The sequence below is a fragment of the Sprattus sprattus genome (assembly GCF_963457725.1).
Source record: "Sprattus sprattus genome assembly, chromosome: 1".
Taxonomy (NCBI): Eukaryota; Metazoa; Chordata; class Actinopteri; order Clupeiformes; family Clupeidae; genus Sprattus; species Sprattus sprattus.
The window spans coordinates 57,387,288-57,403,974 of NC_137920.1; the positions used below are offsets into that span (position 1 = coordinate 57,387,288).

The 16,687-nt window shown below is 44.0% G+C and overlaps 2 protein-coding genes across 2 annotated transcripts; one reads left to right on the forward strand and one right to left on the reverse strand.

Annotated features, from left to right (window-relative positions):
* Positions 1 to 1,984: 1,984 nt before the first annotated feature.
* Positions 1,985 to 8,855, forward strand: LOC308372605 (uncharacterized protein). The gene is made up of 3 exons (XM_080847816.1): positions 1,985 to 2,098; positions 2,181 to 2,242; positions 2,672 to 8,855. Exon 3 carries the CDS (start codon positions 2,803 to 2,805, stop codon positions 6,769 to 6,771), a length of 3,969 nt encoding a protein of 1,322 aa, XP_080703942.1. The 5' UTR covers positions 1,985 to 2,098; positions 2,181 to 2,242; positions 2,672 to 2,802; the 3' UTR covers positions 6,772 to 8,855.
* A 228-nt stretch (positions 8,856 to 9,083) lies between these two features.
* On the reverse strand, positions 9,084 to 15,086 carry slc23a1 (solute carrier family 23 member 1; the record flags this gene model as incomplete). The annotated part of the gene is made up of 14 exons (XM_080836717.1): positions 9,084 to 9,804; positions 10,089 to 10,184; positions 10,389 to 10,532; positions 10,740 to 10,869; positions 11,931 to 12,036; positions 12,122 to 12,269; positions 12,467 to 12,623; positions 13,012 to 13,132; positions 13,470 to 13,651; positions 13,800 to 13,867; positions 14,001 to 14,089; positions 14,215 to 14,372; positions 14,483 to 14,617; positions 15,054 to 15,086. The coding sequence occupies 14 exons, from the start codon at positions 15,084 to 15,086 to the stop codon at positions 9,539 to 9,541; spliced, it is 1,833 nt and encodes a 610-aa protein (XP_080692843.1). The 3' UTR covers positions 9,084 to 9,538.
* Positions 15,087 to 16,687: the final 1,601 nt, after the last annotated feature.

The window sequence follows — 16,687 nt, forward strand, 5'->3', positions numbered from 1 at the left end:
GATTTAATGAACCCAGTTATGAAGGAAAATAGACACATAACACATGGAAATACCTACTCACCTAATTTTCAAATACTAAGTGATTTGAGGTCTTCTGTTGCTTCCTCTATCTCATGGAGAATAAACTTTGGATAATGAATTTAGTCTTTAACCCTTTGTGTTTGAGTAAAGTTGCGTTCAACTAATCAGATCCTTAAATTACTTTTAGTCTGCTAAAAAGGAATTCCCTCTAAATCTCTACTGTCTGATTCTGCACTCACGAATTGACAGACATGAACCAATAAAGTTGTGGTTGATTCATTTAAAGGCACCCAGTGCAACTTTGTATAAACATTCAATGAAAAATAAACATTCAATTTCTAGTCTTTTTTACACGTAGTACGTTTCAATAACTCCATACCATTACATATCGACATTCAAGGAGCAAAGATGAGACGTCGTTGTGTGGTGAGAACTGATAGAAAATCGTAAACAACAACAATCGCCGGTGGGGAGAGGCCATTTTTCCATTGACTGGAATCCTGCTTTATTTATTGTAGGTTACAAAAAATAAAGAAAATGGCGGCGATTGTTGTTGTTCTCACCACACAACGACGTCTCATCTTTGCTCCTTGAATGTCGATATGTAATGGTATGGAGTTATTGAAACTTACGACGTGTAAAAAAGACTAGAAATTGAATGTTTATTTTTAAGCCTCGAAAGTTGCACTGGGTGCCTTTAAGATTTTCAAAGAAAATTTGATTGACTAAAATGTACTAGTTTTGAGAAAATTAGCATGTAGTCAAAACTCTTCATGTGACTGTCCAGCTTATTTCATTACAACAGATTGGTGAAGTGTTCTATATCATACAAATACTGAATCGGGCTTTTCTAGAAACCAACTGCATTTTAATCTTAGAACAGATGGAAAACCTCTCTCAGAAGGAAAGTGCTGGATTTCTGTTTCACCAACAGGTGGCATCAAAATCTCTCTGTAAATGATTGGACATTGAACCTGTTCAACCACAAATGAAACATACATGACGAAGAGAAACTTTCTCACTGATGCTGTGTGATATGCTTGGAATGAGCTTTACTGTTGGCTCATATTTCCTTTTAATGATCAACAGGCAAATTGAAACAGAGGAAAATGCGTTGTTGTCATAAAGTAAACATTACTTTGATTTCCGTCATAGAATATCGTAGAAATGTCCACTCAAATCCAACTTCAAGCCACAGGAACTGATATCCCTAATCTACTGTGCATAGTATGTGTTAGCATTTAAATATGGGACAGCCTTAGTCTTGTGTAGGAGGGATAGCGGAGCTCATATTCATCATAAACATTTCACAGCATCCAACCAATTGGCACTTGTAAGATAAATTACACCAAATGCTCATACAGCACCCCATTCCGCTCAAACACTGGGCTCTTTTCCCAGAACCGTTTGGCACGACACCATCACACATTTCTCACGGAGGAACTAACAACCATCGTGTCACGATCACCATGAAATCTATGTCAGCCAAAGACTACTGGCACCATCCCATACATCCCGTTCAGGCCTGAGGAGCTGAGTGGTATTAAATAATCATTGTTTATTCAAGATGAGATGCTTGGCAGTGCTTCCATAGATTGTCCATCCTGTACAGTCATACCAAAATACCCAACCTTGTACTGTTTTGATTTTTGAAAGAGCATATATTGTGAATCCCCCCCCCGCCCAACACACACACAAACACATACCTCCTACCCCCAACAACAGCAAACACATATACACACATAAGCAAGCTATTTGAAGCAACCTCTTTGTGTGCCCGGTACTTCCCAAGGCGTACCCATAGGACCCCCATATCTCCCTTATGATAGTGTTGTGGGACTGGTCGGGCTATATTTATCCAGCCCTGTGACTGCACTGGCCATGTTAACCGAATTCCAGAGGCATGCTCTATCTCAGCCTGACCAGCACCTGCTGTTAGAGCTAACTGCCACCTCTCGACCATCGCCTCTGCTCCTGCGGGGCCTGGACCACATTACTTGGGCCAAACCTCAGGAGGGGGAGAAAAGGGTCTGATTCATCTAGCCCACCACCCCCATCCTGGTGCTGTTTTTGGAGGGTATGTGCCCTAATTTCTTGTTTTAGATTTATAGAGTTGTGTGTTCATCTGCAATTTTAAAGGTGCATGACTCTTCTTTCAGAGTTTGAGAAGTCTGAGAAGACCATGCCTGAATATGACTGAAGGATTGCGCTCTAAGTCTAGGTTAGTATATGTGCTTACATATATCCTGCACACAGTCGATGGAGATGCGTCTATATGCTTGCCTAGGACTAAGGAAACTGGAGCCCGGCTCGCTAAAGTCACAGAGAGCAGTTTTTTGTCACGTGGCTGACATATATTATATAATAAACAAACACTAGGGGGTATAGTAGAGTACTCCGAGTTTTAAGCCTGCCCTCATACTTTGAATTTGGAGTATCACTTTTTGTGTGTGAGTGATAATACAAAAAAAAACATTAATATAATTGGCTATGTTGGCTTATTGGCTTTTTTTAATGGTTGGTTCCACTGTTAACAATCTTGACCTCTGTACTTCATTTCAATTGCGTAATTTAAGTATTCTCTTTCTCTCTCTCTCTCTCTCTCCTTTTCTTTCTCTCTCTATCTCTATTGCTGTCTGCATTATTCAAGTCCCCAGATCCTTCGGGCTTCTGCTTGTGATAACACTTTGCCACTTTTAGACTGAGTGAGTCACTGATCACAAGTCCTGCAGCATCGACCCAACATCCCAGACACATCAGTGAATCTACCTAGCCACTGACATGTCAGAAAGGTCTTCTCCTTGTGACATCTTTGAGGATGCCATCCAATCACCTTGTCCAATGACAGAAGAGGAAGATAGTGACGTTGATTTAAGCGACAGTGTCATTGATGACACATGCAGCTCATACTGCTCTGCTGTCTGTTCTCTAAGTGACCATGATGAGATGTTTGAAGACAAAACTTGTTGCCCCTGCTTAGGACCAGGAAATCCCCCTGAAGGCAAGGCTCCAGCTCCTATACAAGAGATCGACAGTAAAACGGCTCTACGTCCTGCTCCTGTAAAAGAGATCGACAGTGGACCTGTTCTACGTCCTGCTCCTGTACAAGAGGCCGACAGTAAAACCGCTCTACTTCCTGCACAAAACTTATCAGCTATATCACCTGAGGCCAGTGATCCAGGCATTTTAAAGAAGTCCTTTTCTGTGCCCTCCTCATATGAACCTGTGGAAATCTCACTTTCACCCGACTCTATTTCAGCATCACAGACATCCGGTTTAACTCATCACATCTCACCAGTACCTACAACAACAAATCAGACTTTAAAACAAACAGCACATGGCTCCACCAACAACAGTTTTCAAACAGGTAGCATATTTTTGTCAGAGTCCTCTCATTCCCCAAGAATTAATTTCCCATCAAGAGATATCGTTAAAGTCAAAATGCCTACTCATACTGACACCAACACCAAGGAAGGATTCTGCTTTCCACCTCTTCAGTCTAACTTCAAAACTATTTTGATCACGCCTGAGGGAAATCAATACAACCAGGACAGGGTAAGGGAAATCAGTGGCAAAATGCCAACAGAGGTGGCCCTGAAACATTGGCCATGTCTTGCAGAGGTTGCTAGCAGCCATATGGTTGAGTGGAGCAGACTGCACCAGGGTCAGCCTATGAAGAAGAGCCTGGTTGGAGCGGGGGAGGGTCAGCACACGATGGCCAGCTGCAGAGTGGAGCAGGCTGAACTGTCAGTCAGGGACAGAAATAGAAAAGTGTCTGCAAGCTGCATCTCGACACTCACAGGCAGTGTGCACAAGCCAGGAATCCCGCCTCACTGTTATTCTGAGTGTATCCTCGCAACCGGGCAGCAACACCAGCCGCATAGTCCTCCTGAATTGCGGAGGTGGCAAAAGCATTGCGGGCAAGTCGCCTGGAGGTCTAGAGCGCACCCTCAGAAACTCAGCGGCAGCTCTGGGAAAGACTTCAGCGCCACGCAGCAGAGCAGTGGAAAAAACAACATGGGCACGAAGCTCAGTGAGATTGACAGTGAGGTCAAGACTCTTAGTAACCTGCCAAAGAAGACATTCTCCTCTCTCAAGACAAACTATTTGGATGTTTACAACCTCACCTGCAGGTCTTCCACCCAGCCTTACATAGAGAGCAATTTCAATGGCTGGGCGGAGGACGAGGTTTCCTTTAACCTGCCAATGGCTTTTTCGCTGAGCAACCACAACACATCTGCGTGTTCCGAGGCCAGCAGCGCTGAATGTATTGATGTTGCCCTGGAAACCCATGAGGAGGTGCAAAGAGGCAGCATGAAGACGGTACCCAAGAGACAGATCCAGCTTAAGAGAAAGGACACTTCGGAGTCGAACGCCAACGAAAACCACGACGAGCCCCGGGAGGCCCCTCCAGCGCCCAGCCGTCCAAGGGACATCTTTCTGCGTCAGAACAGCACACCAGCAGCCTTTCACCAGGAGTCACATGGGCCTGAGCAGAGGTCAGTTCAGGCCGAACGTAAACAGAGGCTGCAGAAATCCCTGTCACTGGACGAGACCACTGGCAGAACCAAAATGGCCTCCTGTCTGATAAAGAATGTCCTGTCAAAGAAGATGCAACATGAGCAGGGCTTTCGGAATGCAGAAGTGCAGGAGAATGCTTCTGCCACTCTCAAGGCGCAAACCAACAGTAATGATACTTACAAACCTCCATCTGCCAAAGAACTACCTGCTGAACCCACAAAAATTTACTTAAGTTCAAGTGTACCCTCACAGCACAAGGTGCCCTCACACAGTCCACCAGTGAAGGCTCCGAGCTGCTCAATCAAAGAATACATTAGGGTCAACTCCAAACCACATCAGAAACCCATCACCAATAACAGATTCAATCCTCTCAGCTGTGGAGGAGGATGGGCTGAGTTTCAGGATCCGGACAGCCCAGAAATAACCTCCATTGCGGACGGTAAGAAAGCAGAGAAGCCAAACCCCAGAGACGAGGCAGCGCGGCTGGCTCGCTGGAGCCCGGGAGAGAAGTTATCGTGTGACTCAGCAAAGGGCAGAAGCTGGAACACGAGTGCAGTGATAAGCAGGGCCACAGGCTCCCAGGCCTGCCTGAAAGCCACACTCGAGGAATGCTGTGTGGAGAAGGGAAACCATAAACAACAGCACTTCAAGAACCAACCAGATTGTGGCAACAAAGAAATGCCACCAAGCCCACAGAAGATCTCCAGCCTGCTCTCAGATCTGGAGATAAGTCCAGATGAAAGTAATCAGCCCCTGACATCTGAGCGCACTCCAGGGATAGAGAAGGAGCAGCTTACAGAAAAAGGGGACCTGAAGATACCAGGACAATTTGGCAACGTGAGTACACATGACAAGTTGAAAGGAATCGCACCGGTTCATGTTGTCAGGGATATGAGAAGTCTGGTGAAAACGTCCCATAACCTCTCGTTCCGGGGACCTGGTGGCACACTGCAGGGACTCGAGGACTTCTTTAGAGTTGTAAAACCAGCCACACAATCATTCAAAAGAGCAGGCGATAAAGGCAATGTGTTCCAGTCAGGAGACAAACAGCTGGGGAAGAAAGCCCTTTCATCTCCACCTGTGCAGGCACAGAAAATGAGGGATTTAAATTCTCAACACAACAGTCCCCGAGGAGGCCTTAATAAGCTTGACACTAGATTTACAAAGGTTAGTCCAAACAGTCGGTCCGCTGCCAGCAGCTGTCTCGAGTCAGACGGCATGGAAGGAATGAATAGCAGCGATAGCCTGTGTAAACTTGACGCTCAGAGTGACAACCCAAAATGTAAACACACTGACAGAGCAAAGAAGCCACCGCAGGCCTTACCGGAACCCTCTGCTGAGCTGCTGACTGATGGAGAAGTGTTAGACAACAATCAAGATCAACTCGAGAGGTCCCGCTCGAGAGGTCCTGCTGAACAGCACAGGCAGCAACAAGCACTACCTCTGCATGGCTTTGCTGCAGCATCTCAGTGCTACCCATCCCCAGCACACCTCAAGGAGAGCTTCCAGAGCCCATCTTTGCCACCCCACTGCCAGGCCCCCCCTGCCTGTGTGCTCAACAGAACCATCACCCCTGCCCAGGTCTTGCCCACGTATTACTACAAAGCTAATCCTCTGAGCTACCCAGCAATGTCACCGCACATGAGTGCGATGGGCTTTGTGCAGGGTCCAGTGATGCTGCAGACGTCTGCTCAGCCCACTGGACCCAGTCCTCTGGTCAAGCACATGCCAGAGGACAGCCAACAACCAGCCATGAGTTGCTACACAGAGAGACGTCAGGGACAGAAGGGCTCCCCCAAGCAGACCGGAAATGGAGAGAACTGGGGTGTCATCCGGGAGCCAAAAATGCCCTCTCCCGAAGCTCAGCCTTACCTGTGTGCCACCCAGACCACCTACCCCATGTTTACCTCTGAGGGTCGACGCAGCAGTGCCAGCATGATCTACCCAGAGTTGGGCGGGGGGCTGATGCAGGGGCAGGCCGCTCCTCGCCACCTCCTGTTGGACCCTGAGACCGGAAGGTGCTTCTACGTGGACGTTCCTTTGCAGCCACAGCGCAAGATGCTGTTTGATCCAGAGACATGCCAGTATGTAGAGGTGCTGCTGCCCCAGCAGTCGCTGCCCAGCGCTGTGATGTCCCCTATGCCGCTCCCTTACCCAGCTGTGTACACCCCCAACTTTCTGCCCTACATGCAGTCCCACACGCAGGTGCTGCCACATCCCGGGCCCTGAGGTAACCTTGAGGTAACCTCTATCTTGAAGAATGGTGCTCAGGTTTCCATTAGCTGCTCATAGAGGTTTACCATGCGCTGTGTGGGGTGGAATGTCTGTAACCAATAATGGAAGCATTTTGGAACCATATCTGCAAGAAACAGCCTCTCGAATATGTCATGTATTATGTTTCAATTTAAGGAATCAAAAGAGCTTGATGGTACGATGTGTCTTACTGCTATCATGGTGTAGTTTACTCGAAAAATCAACATAGAATATTGATGGTCAATTTTTGAATGGGTGGGCAACGTCCTAGTTAATAATCATATCAGTCTTCAGTTTGTATCAGTGTGTGAAAACTTCCTTTCTATTTTGTTCTGATCTGCAAGCTCTTTCCAGCCTCTAGGGCCTGTGCAACAGTCAGATTACTGTGACAGTTACAGTGACAGTTTAGAAGTCAAAACCTTTAGCATTTTTGTCTCTTACACTGATGCATATTTTTATTTTACATTATCAATTTATGCTTATGTTTGGTAAGGATGTATCATAGTGAGTTTTTGTTAGTGAGCCTAGCTGAAGGAAAGGGGTGGAACTGAGGGAACGCAGAGCCAAGGGAGGATGGAGAAAGAGAAGGAGGAAGCAAAAGAGGGGGAGAGGGAAAGAAAGAAAGAGAGGGAGAGAGAGAGGGAGAGAAAAAGATGGAGAGAGCCGGAGAGAATGAGAGTTAGAGCGAGGAAGACGTCTGATTAAAGACCCTGTAGACTACATCCCAATGATGCGCAAGAGGATTCCTCACCAGAGAATTCCCAGGTGTTTTACAAAATCTGTAGTAAATAAGAAAATACAAATGAATCACTGTAAAGTAAAGTTTAACCAAAATACCGACAACCTCTGACAACCAAAAGATAGATGCCCTCACCATTGACAGAAAACACTTCCCACATTGGTTGCAGATGATCTGTTCCCAGGCTGTGTTGGAGAGGATGATCTCTACTTGAAAACAGGATGCCCACTAAACCTAAAGAAAGTGAATGGGATGTAAATGTAACAGTCAACCTCTGAAAAGGATTGTTACAAATTGATACATACACACACACACACACACACACGCACACACACACACACACACACACACACACACACACACACACTGAGAACACACTTCAGCACACCAACGGAAAAAAACATGGAGTAGACCGGAGTTTGACCTCTTCCCTGGTGGATGAATCCACTGAAGGGCTGGAAATGTTTCCACATTGCCCAGAGCAGCAGCGACAATGACATAGTGGAAATAGTTTCTATGGTAATGTAAGTGATTGATGTAGTGGTGCTTGCTCATTTGTGTTCTGTACAGTAGATGTTCTAAATACAAAACCGCACTTCCTTGAACTAACCTTACAGTTGTTTTGTCCTTTCCAGTGTGCTGAAAAGTGACAAATAAGAATTGACTGACTCAAGAGTTCTTATATTTTTGTATACAGTGTTTATGTTGGGTGATGTGTAATTATTTGAATTGAGTAAAGCAGAGTTTTAGGGGATTTTGAACAGCTTTATGCACCATTGTTTACTGGGAGTGTTTTTTTTTTCTTCTTGAATGTAACTTAAATGTCACTGGATTATTTATATAATGTCATTTTTGATACAGAACTTCTCAAATTAGTGTCAGGGGATCCATGTTGCTATGATTGATTAGTTGTAGGTGATCATTGCAAACATGCCCCCTCTTAAATCAGTCCTTAAACCTACTGGATGTACTGTGCTGTTTGCACTGGATTCCCTGGTACATTAAGCTACTATACAATAATATTTTTCAGTTCATGGTAAAGATGGCTTTAAATATTTGTGAACTGTGTTACAGTTTTCTTTGTATTCATGATAATATATTTGTAAATAGTGGGCAATTCCTGTTGATTGTAACTCTTTCTTTCACTGCAGCACACAGTGACATTATTAGTATGTGCATCGAAAATTTTACATTTGACCTTTTACTCCTAATAGAGACAAATTGCACCTTTGTACTATATTCCATGCCTATGTTATTGCTTTCACCTCTTAAATTACTGCATAACTAACAACACTGATCACTTGAATATTAATTTTGTACATTTAAGAAATAAATAAGACATACACGATTAATACCTTTGGTGATTTTATTGTTCAGTACAGAAATAGTACTGAAAACCGTTATTGACATGATAATGTGTGAAACACGAGTAGGCGGATAGTGTGATGTGATGACTGTCTGTGTCTTCACTAGGCTGGATTAAGACTGCCTCTCAGAGCTGAACCAAGTATGCAAACTATTTTTACAACAATAATATAAGGTTGTGAATTCAAACATGACCCTTCACCACAGACAGCTTACAATACATCTGCTTTGCGAGTGCAGCCATGACATATGTGAAAGAAACAAGTATGAAAGCATTGAGGCCTGTTAACGCTGTAATTTAATACTGTATACAATAAGACATGTCTCGTGAGGATAATTGACAGCACAACTGACAACCTAGTCCAACTTTCATTGAGATAAGTCGGGACCAAATTACATGCAATGAGTTTTTAAGACATCGATTATCCCAGGCTGGCAGTGGACGAAAGGCAAAGTGAAAATACACATATAAACATTAAATACAAACAATATAATTAAAACATTTTTCTGAGTTAATTTTAAATGATTGATAAATAAGAAATACATTATTGATAGCACAGCTGAGAAGTAATCTGTGAGAAATGCAGTTTCCTATAAAAAATAATGTATCAAAATGTTTCTACAAGGACATCAGTGAGGTTATACTTTGGTGGAAGTTGTTTTCACAGGATAATTTGCCTCCACCACCTCATCTTCTTCCAGGTCGTCCCTTCCTTGTGCCCTGGCCTTTCGTTTGAACAGGCTGAACCCGCGGAAGCTGGGGCAGATGGGTAGGTGTCGCAGGCAGCCGAGGCGGCGCACACAGCCCATGCCGATAGGGAAGTCGTATGTGGACGTGTCCACTGAGCTCCCGCTAGAGCTGCCATCTGACTTCCACTCCAGTAGTCCACGCTCTTTCATCGTCCCTGTTCATAAAACACCAATGTGTACTTTTGCACATTTCGTTATAGCCGTTTCAATTGCTGGATTTAAATCAACAGCCTTTTTCAACTGTGATCATTTTACCAACACTGACGTATGATACAATGTGCTACTATCACATTTACAGTAGGTGCCTTAGTGGGAAATAATGAAAACCCGCCCTTCAGTCATATTTTCATACATAGGAAGGGTTGGTGAAACGGAAACCCTGTACAAAAATATGCACAGAATTCCTTTTTTCTACAGGGCATGCAAGGATTTAGCATACCTGGAATGGTGTTGTCCAATAGGAATGCAAGGAAACCTCCAACAAACATCTCTGTTGTCAGTAGAACAGTGAATATTTGGTCTAGCTCAGGAACACCTGAAAGAGTACGTAAACAGTTAATGAGTATATGTAAGTCCATCTTTACGAGGACTTAAGAGTTCATGTAATGGCTTGTCTATCTATATATGAATACTTCTAAAAGGTTTATTTAATGGAAAACCACTATGGCTTAAAAAGACACAAAATACCCTGAAGAATAGCTTCATGATTATGGAATTATATAAATCTACTCCAGTTGACCTGTTTGGATACTTCCTGGGTGTGAATCAAGGTAATTGGGCAGCATGAGTCCTGAGAACATGGAGAAGCCAAGAACAAAGAGATTCCTGGAGGAGTTCAGATCCACACTCTGCAGGTTGGACAGGCCCACAGCTGTTATCATTCCTGGAAAAGACAGAACACAGAGTCAGGGGAATGCATATAGGGATATACATAGACAAACATATGCACAGAGATGATTAAACTATTTCCAAAATGTCACCAGCTTAGGCATAAACAAAATGCTTATCATCACCATACTGCCACCCAGTGGGCATTATTGGGTATTATAGTCAATGACCACATACCATGCCAAGGATGTCACTTCCTTACCAAAGAGTGTACAGAACATGCCACCAAGAATGGGGTCAGGCAGAGAGGCAAACAGAGCCGTGAACTTTCCCACTGTTCCCAGAATGAACATAATAATGGCTCCATACTGGACCACTCTTCTACTGCCAACCTATTTTAAGAGACAAACCATGGTAAACATAACATCCAGTCACATGCAGTGATATTAGAGAATATACTGTTTTGAAAATTACATCAATTAACACACAGTTTTATAGTGTGTGTGACGGCCCCGCCTCTTTTGGGTTGCTGGGCGGTCTGTTTTGGTGTCTCTTGTGTTTCAGATGACCCGCAGGTGTGTCGGCTCTAGAAGCTATTGGGAACACCTGGGACCGGTGTTCCCAGTGCTATAAGAGCCAGTCAACCTGAGTAATTGGGAGTTGGCCCTGGAGATCCTGACGGATTGTACGAGAGAGAAAGCACGATTGAGAGAGAAAGCACTATTGAGAGAGAGAGAGGACGCGCTGTCTGGAGATACGGATTTCTACGCACTTGCACCGATTTAAACATTCCATCCACTTCCACCACATGCATACATTCATGACAACCGTACTGATTCACTGACTGCCCCACTTCACTATAGTCTAGGATGGTATTATACCCATAGTCAATACAAGAATACAATAAAAACGATGATAATAAACCTTGTGTGACTTTTATTTGTCATGGTTGAGAGCTCAACGTGACATATGTTACACGAGCCGTATTTCAGAATCCAGGCGTACGTGACATGACCTGCCACAGAAGGGCAAAGGAATGAGGGCAAATAAACAAGGGAAGGGATACTATCTTACATGGAACACGTGAGAGCTCTTGGAAACGATAGCGCTAATTATCTCTGTGGCCTTTCATCTGACACACCCCTTCATCTGTGACATGGTCTGATTTAGAGATATGTAACCCAACATTCTGTTCTATACTCCACATGTGACTATAGCTTCTGACTATAGAACTTTCATTATAATAATTAAGCAATATAGTACGAGTGCGAGTGGGGTAGGTAAGGGATATTCTCACGGGTGGTGTTCGGCCGTAGCCACGAGGCCGGAGGCCAACACGAAGCCTTGTGACTACGGCCGAACACCACCCGTGGGAATATCCCTTACCTATCCCACTCGCACTTGTACTATATTGATTTATTATCTTTACAACAGGCTGTCATTAATTAGCTACCTTTGTGATGCCCAACACTCCAATGTTTGGACTAGATGAGGTAGAGCCATTCCCTGTGCCCAGAAGTCCTGCTATGACACAGCATATGCCCTCAGTGAAGATCCCCCTGTGATGAGAAAAGTATGACAGCAATGGCAAATGACACTCACACTCGTTCAAGCTCCGATTTCATGAGATAATAAAGTTCTCACCTATTGATGGCATGAACAGGGGGTGGGGGAGCCCCTGAGAGGCGGGCACAGGCGTAGTAATCACCAATCGACTCAACGATACCAGCTAGGGTGGCACTAAACATGCCCATCACCCCAGCAATGGTTACCGTGGGCAAACCCCACTGGCCTATAAATCACAGTCAGGGATGTTTTGCAATTTAAAAACAATTACAAAACTGGCAAGTTGACAGTTCCCTTAAAACACTAAAAAGATCTATCTCAGGTTTATTTAGAGGTTAATCAGGTTGTAAGTAATACAGCATCCTGTATAATGTAGTGGGATAGCTGTGTGATTTGAACAGGCTTAAAAAATATGCTCCTCACATGGGTAGGGTAGGCGAAACCAGGGGGACTGGGACATGATATCTCCACGGGCATCTGTTCGAGCCTTAAAGCCGTAGCTGTTTGGATCCGATGGAAGAAGGTCAGTCAGTGTGAGGATGTAACATATCAGCCAAACTATCATGATGGCCATGATGATCTAAACAAATCACAAAGCAGGGTTCAGGGGTAAGGGTAAGTAAGACGAATAGTTTAAACTAGTTAGTCACAGAACACATGGTCAGAACAAACATTTAGTGTACAATAACATCAGATTTATTAAGTCTATATACAGGGTTGCCCGCTGCTTTTTTCGAGAACATTCACCACTACTACATTTAAGGAATGTGTTCATTCCTGAGTGGGCTCCTGGCTGTTCAGTCTGAGGACAATTTAATGTAAACTACAGAAATGGCCCAGTCTGATAAAACCCCATTGCATCCATATGTATATAACACACATGACCAGTCTACTGCATATATGGTAGTCAGTATCTAGGGGATGGAAGGTGGTGTCCTGAAGCGTTATGGATGTGTATGGGATCTGACCGGAAACATCTTGAATATCTGGAATTTGGTTGTTGTGCAGCCTTTCTCTCTGTTGTAGGTTGGTATGGGCATAGACCAGTCTCTCCAATACTGCGCAAACAGCACTATGAGGAAAATACACCTGGAAAATGTCACACAACGGCACAACATTAAAAAGTGTTATAGGATCTTATTTGATGATTAATATGATATACAGTATGTCTTTTAGTAATATCATTTACACAACATTAATATGAAACACTTTCATCAAGGCGATAAGCTGAGGAGATTGAAGTGAGATTTACAGCAGTTGGAGTCTCACAGAATAAGAGACAGAACATAAAAGAGAGGATGAGAGAAAACTAAAAGAAGTGAAGAAGAAGGACAAGAACAAGAAAAGAAGAGAGAAAGAAGAGAGCAGAAGAAAACAGAAGACCTCAGAACAGACCAGACCGGAACAGAACAGAAGGCCGACCTACAGCGCAGAAAGACCCCAGTGGCTCCCGGCCCGGTCCCCTGCGGTCTGGAAAACAGACAGACCGATGAGAGAGATGGTGGGCGTGACTGTCAGAGGGCCGATGGAGTTCAGCAGTAGGCCTGGGAGTCCAAAGAAGCCAATCACCACCTCAACCAAACTCGATACAATGATGGCACCCTGAATCTGCAGGTCACACACCGGAGAGACAGGGTTAAAGACAAACATCTTGGTTACCAGCCACCATCCATTCAATTCCACCAACTAGGAATGCTGAGGCTGTCTAGGTGAGCAGTATGAGATATACCTACAAACATGGCATGCCAGGAATTACCTCTCTGATCCTGGGGTGCCAGACGTGAGAAGTGTTGAGAGGAAGAGTCCAATTCCCATAAATCTCCTCTGTGGAATTGACAGCAAGTCAGCTAGACTTAAAAGACAGCACCACGGTGTGATTTCACAGAAGATAAAAAATTAATTGTGCTCTATTTATTTCGTGTCTAAAAAGATGGATGGGATGTAGGGCAAACTCTACCCTCGGGAGGACACTCCCATCTATCCAGGCTTAGAATGGCCTGAGCAGGGATGAGAAAGGCAAATGCACTGGCCTGGAACAACGGAAGCCTGTAGAGGACAAATTCAATTTTGTATTTGAATAATTCCTCATTTGCGTGTATGGGAAGGCAGGCATGTACAGTAGATAGGCTGATAAACAGACATACACACCCACGGATCATGTTTATGTTTACCTGACACCAAAAGTGGTCTGAATGAGAGTGGTGATGCCCACACAGGTGAAGATGGTTCCCACCAGCTGGCTGACAGTGTTCTGGTCCTTGCCCACGCACATGGAATCCGCCAGCAGAAAGGGCACGGCGATGGTTCCACTGAAACAGGTCAGGTAGTGCTGGACCACACAGGGACGCATAAAACATCAACCGCAACATGCCAGACAAGTGATAAAGATGAACAACATATACAGAATGTATGATTGTGCAGCAGTGCATGTGTGCGCACCTGTAGGCCAAGAAGCGCACAGAGATACCAAGGTGGTACATCCTCAATACGGTAGATCATGTCAAACCCTGCCTGCTGCTTTTTTGTGCAGGGAGGCCCACCATTTTCAACAGGCTGCTCCTGCCTGTCCTCATCCTGGCAGGAATCCGGAATGTCAAAATCACACAATTCTCAGAACTTTTGTAACTGCGACTGTACCCATAACTACCTTGTTTATGGGCAGACACACATTCAGCTAAGGGTTTAGGTAATGGTTAGTGTGGATATGTTTAGACAATTTGTCAGGTTGAGATATGCTTCCAATAATAATTTACTCAAAGAAATATTCAACAGAAACGTTTATGTTTAGTAGGTACATTTCCCAAATTATAATTTTACTCCCCATGAAATATTGTAAAATACTGTCTTTGGCATAGTATGTTTTACCAGTTAATTCTTTATTCTTTTTTAAATGACAAAAACCTTCAAGAAACCGTTGAGTCGTATCCTACAACCACTGCAAAAAAAACCTTTTCATTCTCACTACAGACCTCTTAAGTCATCTAATCAAATACAGTGACATATTTTTTACCTTGTGGTCCAGTGTGCCGTCAATGTGATTCATTGGCGTGCCGGTGTAGGTGCGTACGCCAGTGGCTATGTGCACCTATGTTTGTAGATTACTTCTGTTTGAAGACTTGAGCTCTTGACCTCCTTCACTGACAGGACACCACTGACTGAAAGAGGCGTGAGTGAGAGGGGCTGCAGATTAGCCAGGTTAATAATCTCCCCTTTCGCCTGGACTTTACCCACTACTGCTCATCAAGACGTACAGAAGCTGCACAACAATCATTCCCAGAACGGAGATTGCAAGAAGGATCTCTGCTTTGCATCAAGAGAGAAGGAGTGTGGAATGCCTTTTGGCTGATGTACCTTCATTTATCATACACCATTTGTCTTCAGGTGATTTTTTAAAAACACAGAATAATAAAATACAGTATGATGCATCAAAGTAACAAAAAATACATAATGCTTTGCATTTACATATTCACATATAAAGGATGTGACAGGGAAATATGAAACTCTGGCTTTAATCAAGTATGTATGTGTGTTAATCATATGCCTTTGTTAGCTGAAACATGACTTTTCTGTTTCTGTATATCGTTGATTCTCAAGTGCTGACGGTTCTAACTCTGTGTATGTGCTTAAAAGTGTACCTTCTATGTGTGTTAGTAAGCAAGGGCTGATAAGAAGAACTAGTAGTCCTAGTCCACAGTAGTCCTAGTAGAGCATTATGTTGCAAAAAAAATTGTAAGATTATCTCTGAGACCCACCACGTGGTTATCCCTGCTGGCAAAGTGTTTTGGCATCAGAGAATGCTTACTTCTTTCTATTTATACCTTGTGTAATGTGGTTGATGTTTCTTCTCTCTCATTTGCTGCAGTCTGAGAGTGGGCCCGTGCCTCTATCTGACCTGCCAAGACGTGGGTGAGCCTGACAAGCTAGTTATTATTGAATATAATGTATACGCAACTCCGGAGTCCTGAGGTAACTCGAGAGATATTTCACTTAACAGGATGAGACGCAACAGACAGGCTAGACATGATGGTGCAAGACAGACCAGACCAGACAAACCTAATGGGACGAACTAAACAATCTAATATATCATGGAATTCAAGAGGCAAACAAGGAAACTCCAGAGGAACAAGGCCTAGGCCTACTTAAAACATTACTGAAAAAAAAAATCAACATCACAGAAGAGCCCAAAAACAACATTACCTTCGCAGAGTCCACCGGATTGGGACAAAGAGAGCATACTCCCACGCATTCCAATCTCCAGTGGCAACAATCCGACCCAGGCCCATTCTTGCCAAGTTTGAACATTTCAAGCAGCGTGAAAAATTCAGAAGCACGGGGCCCATGGGAAGTGTAGTGGTCCCTGGAGAAGTGGGTATACTCTTATTTTTTTTAAGCAGCCCATACAGCACAGGATAAACGCCCTGTTTTGAGAAGTGGGTAAACCCAATGCTGACTGAAAAATAAGTGGGTATACTCCGTATACCTGCTTTTACCATGGACTACACCACTGGCCACAAATGTATTGAGGATGTTTATGAGCAGGCAGGCCTCTCTCCCCATCATTACTCTTCACCCCAACCACACTCCTCCTGGCTATCATTACTCTTCACCCCAACCTCACTCCTCCTGGCTATCATTACTCTTCAC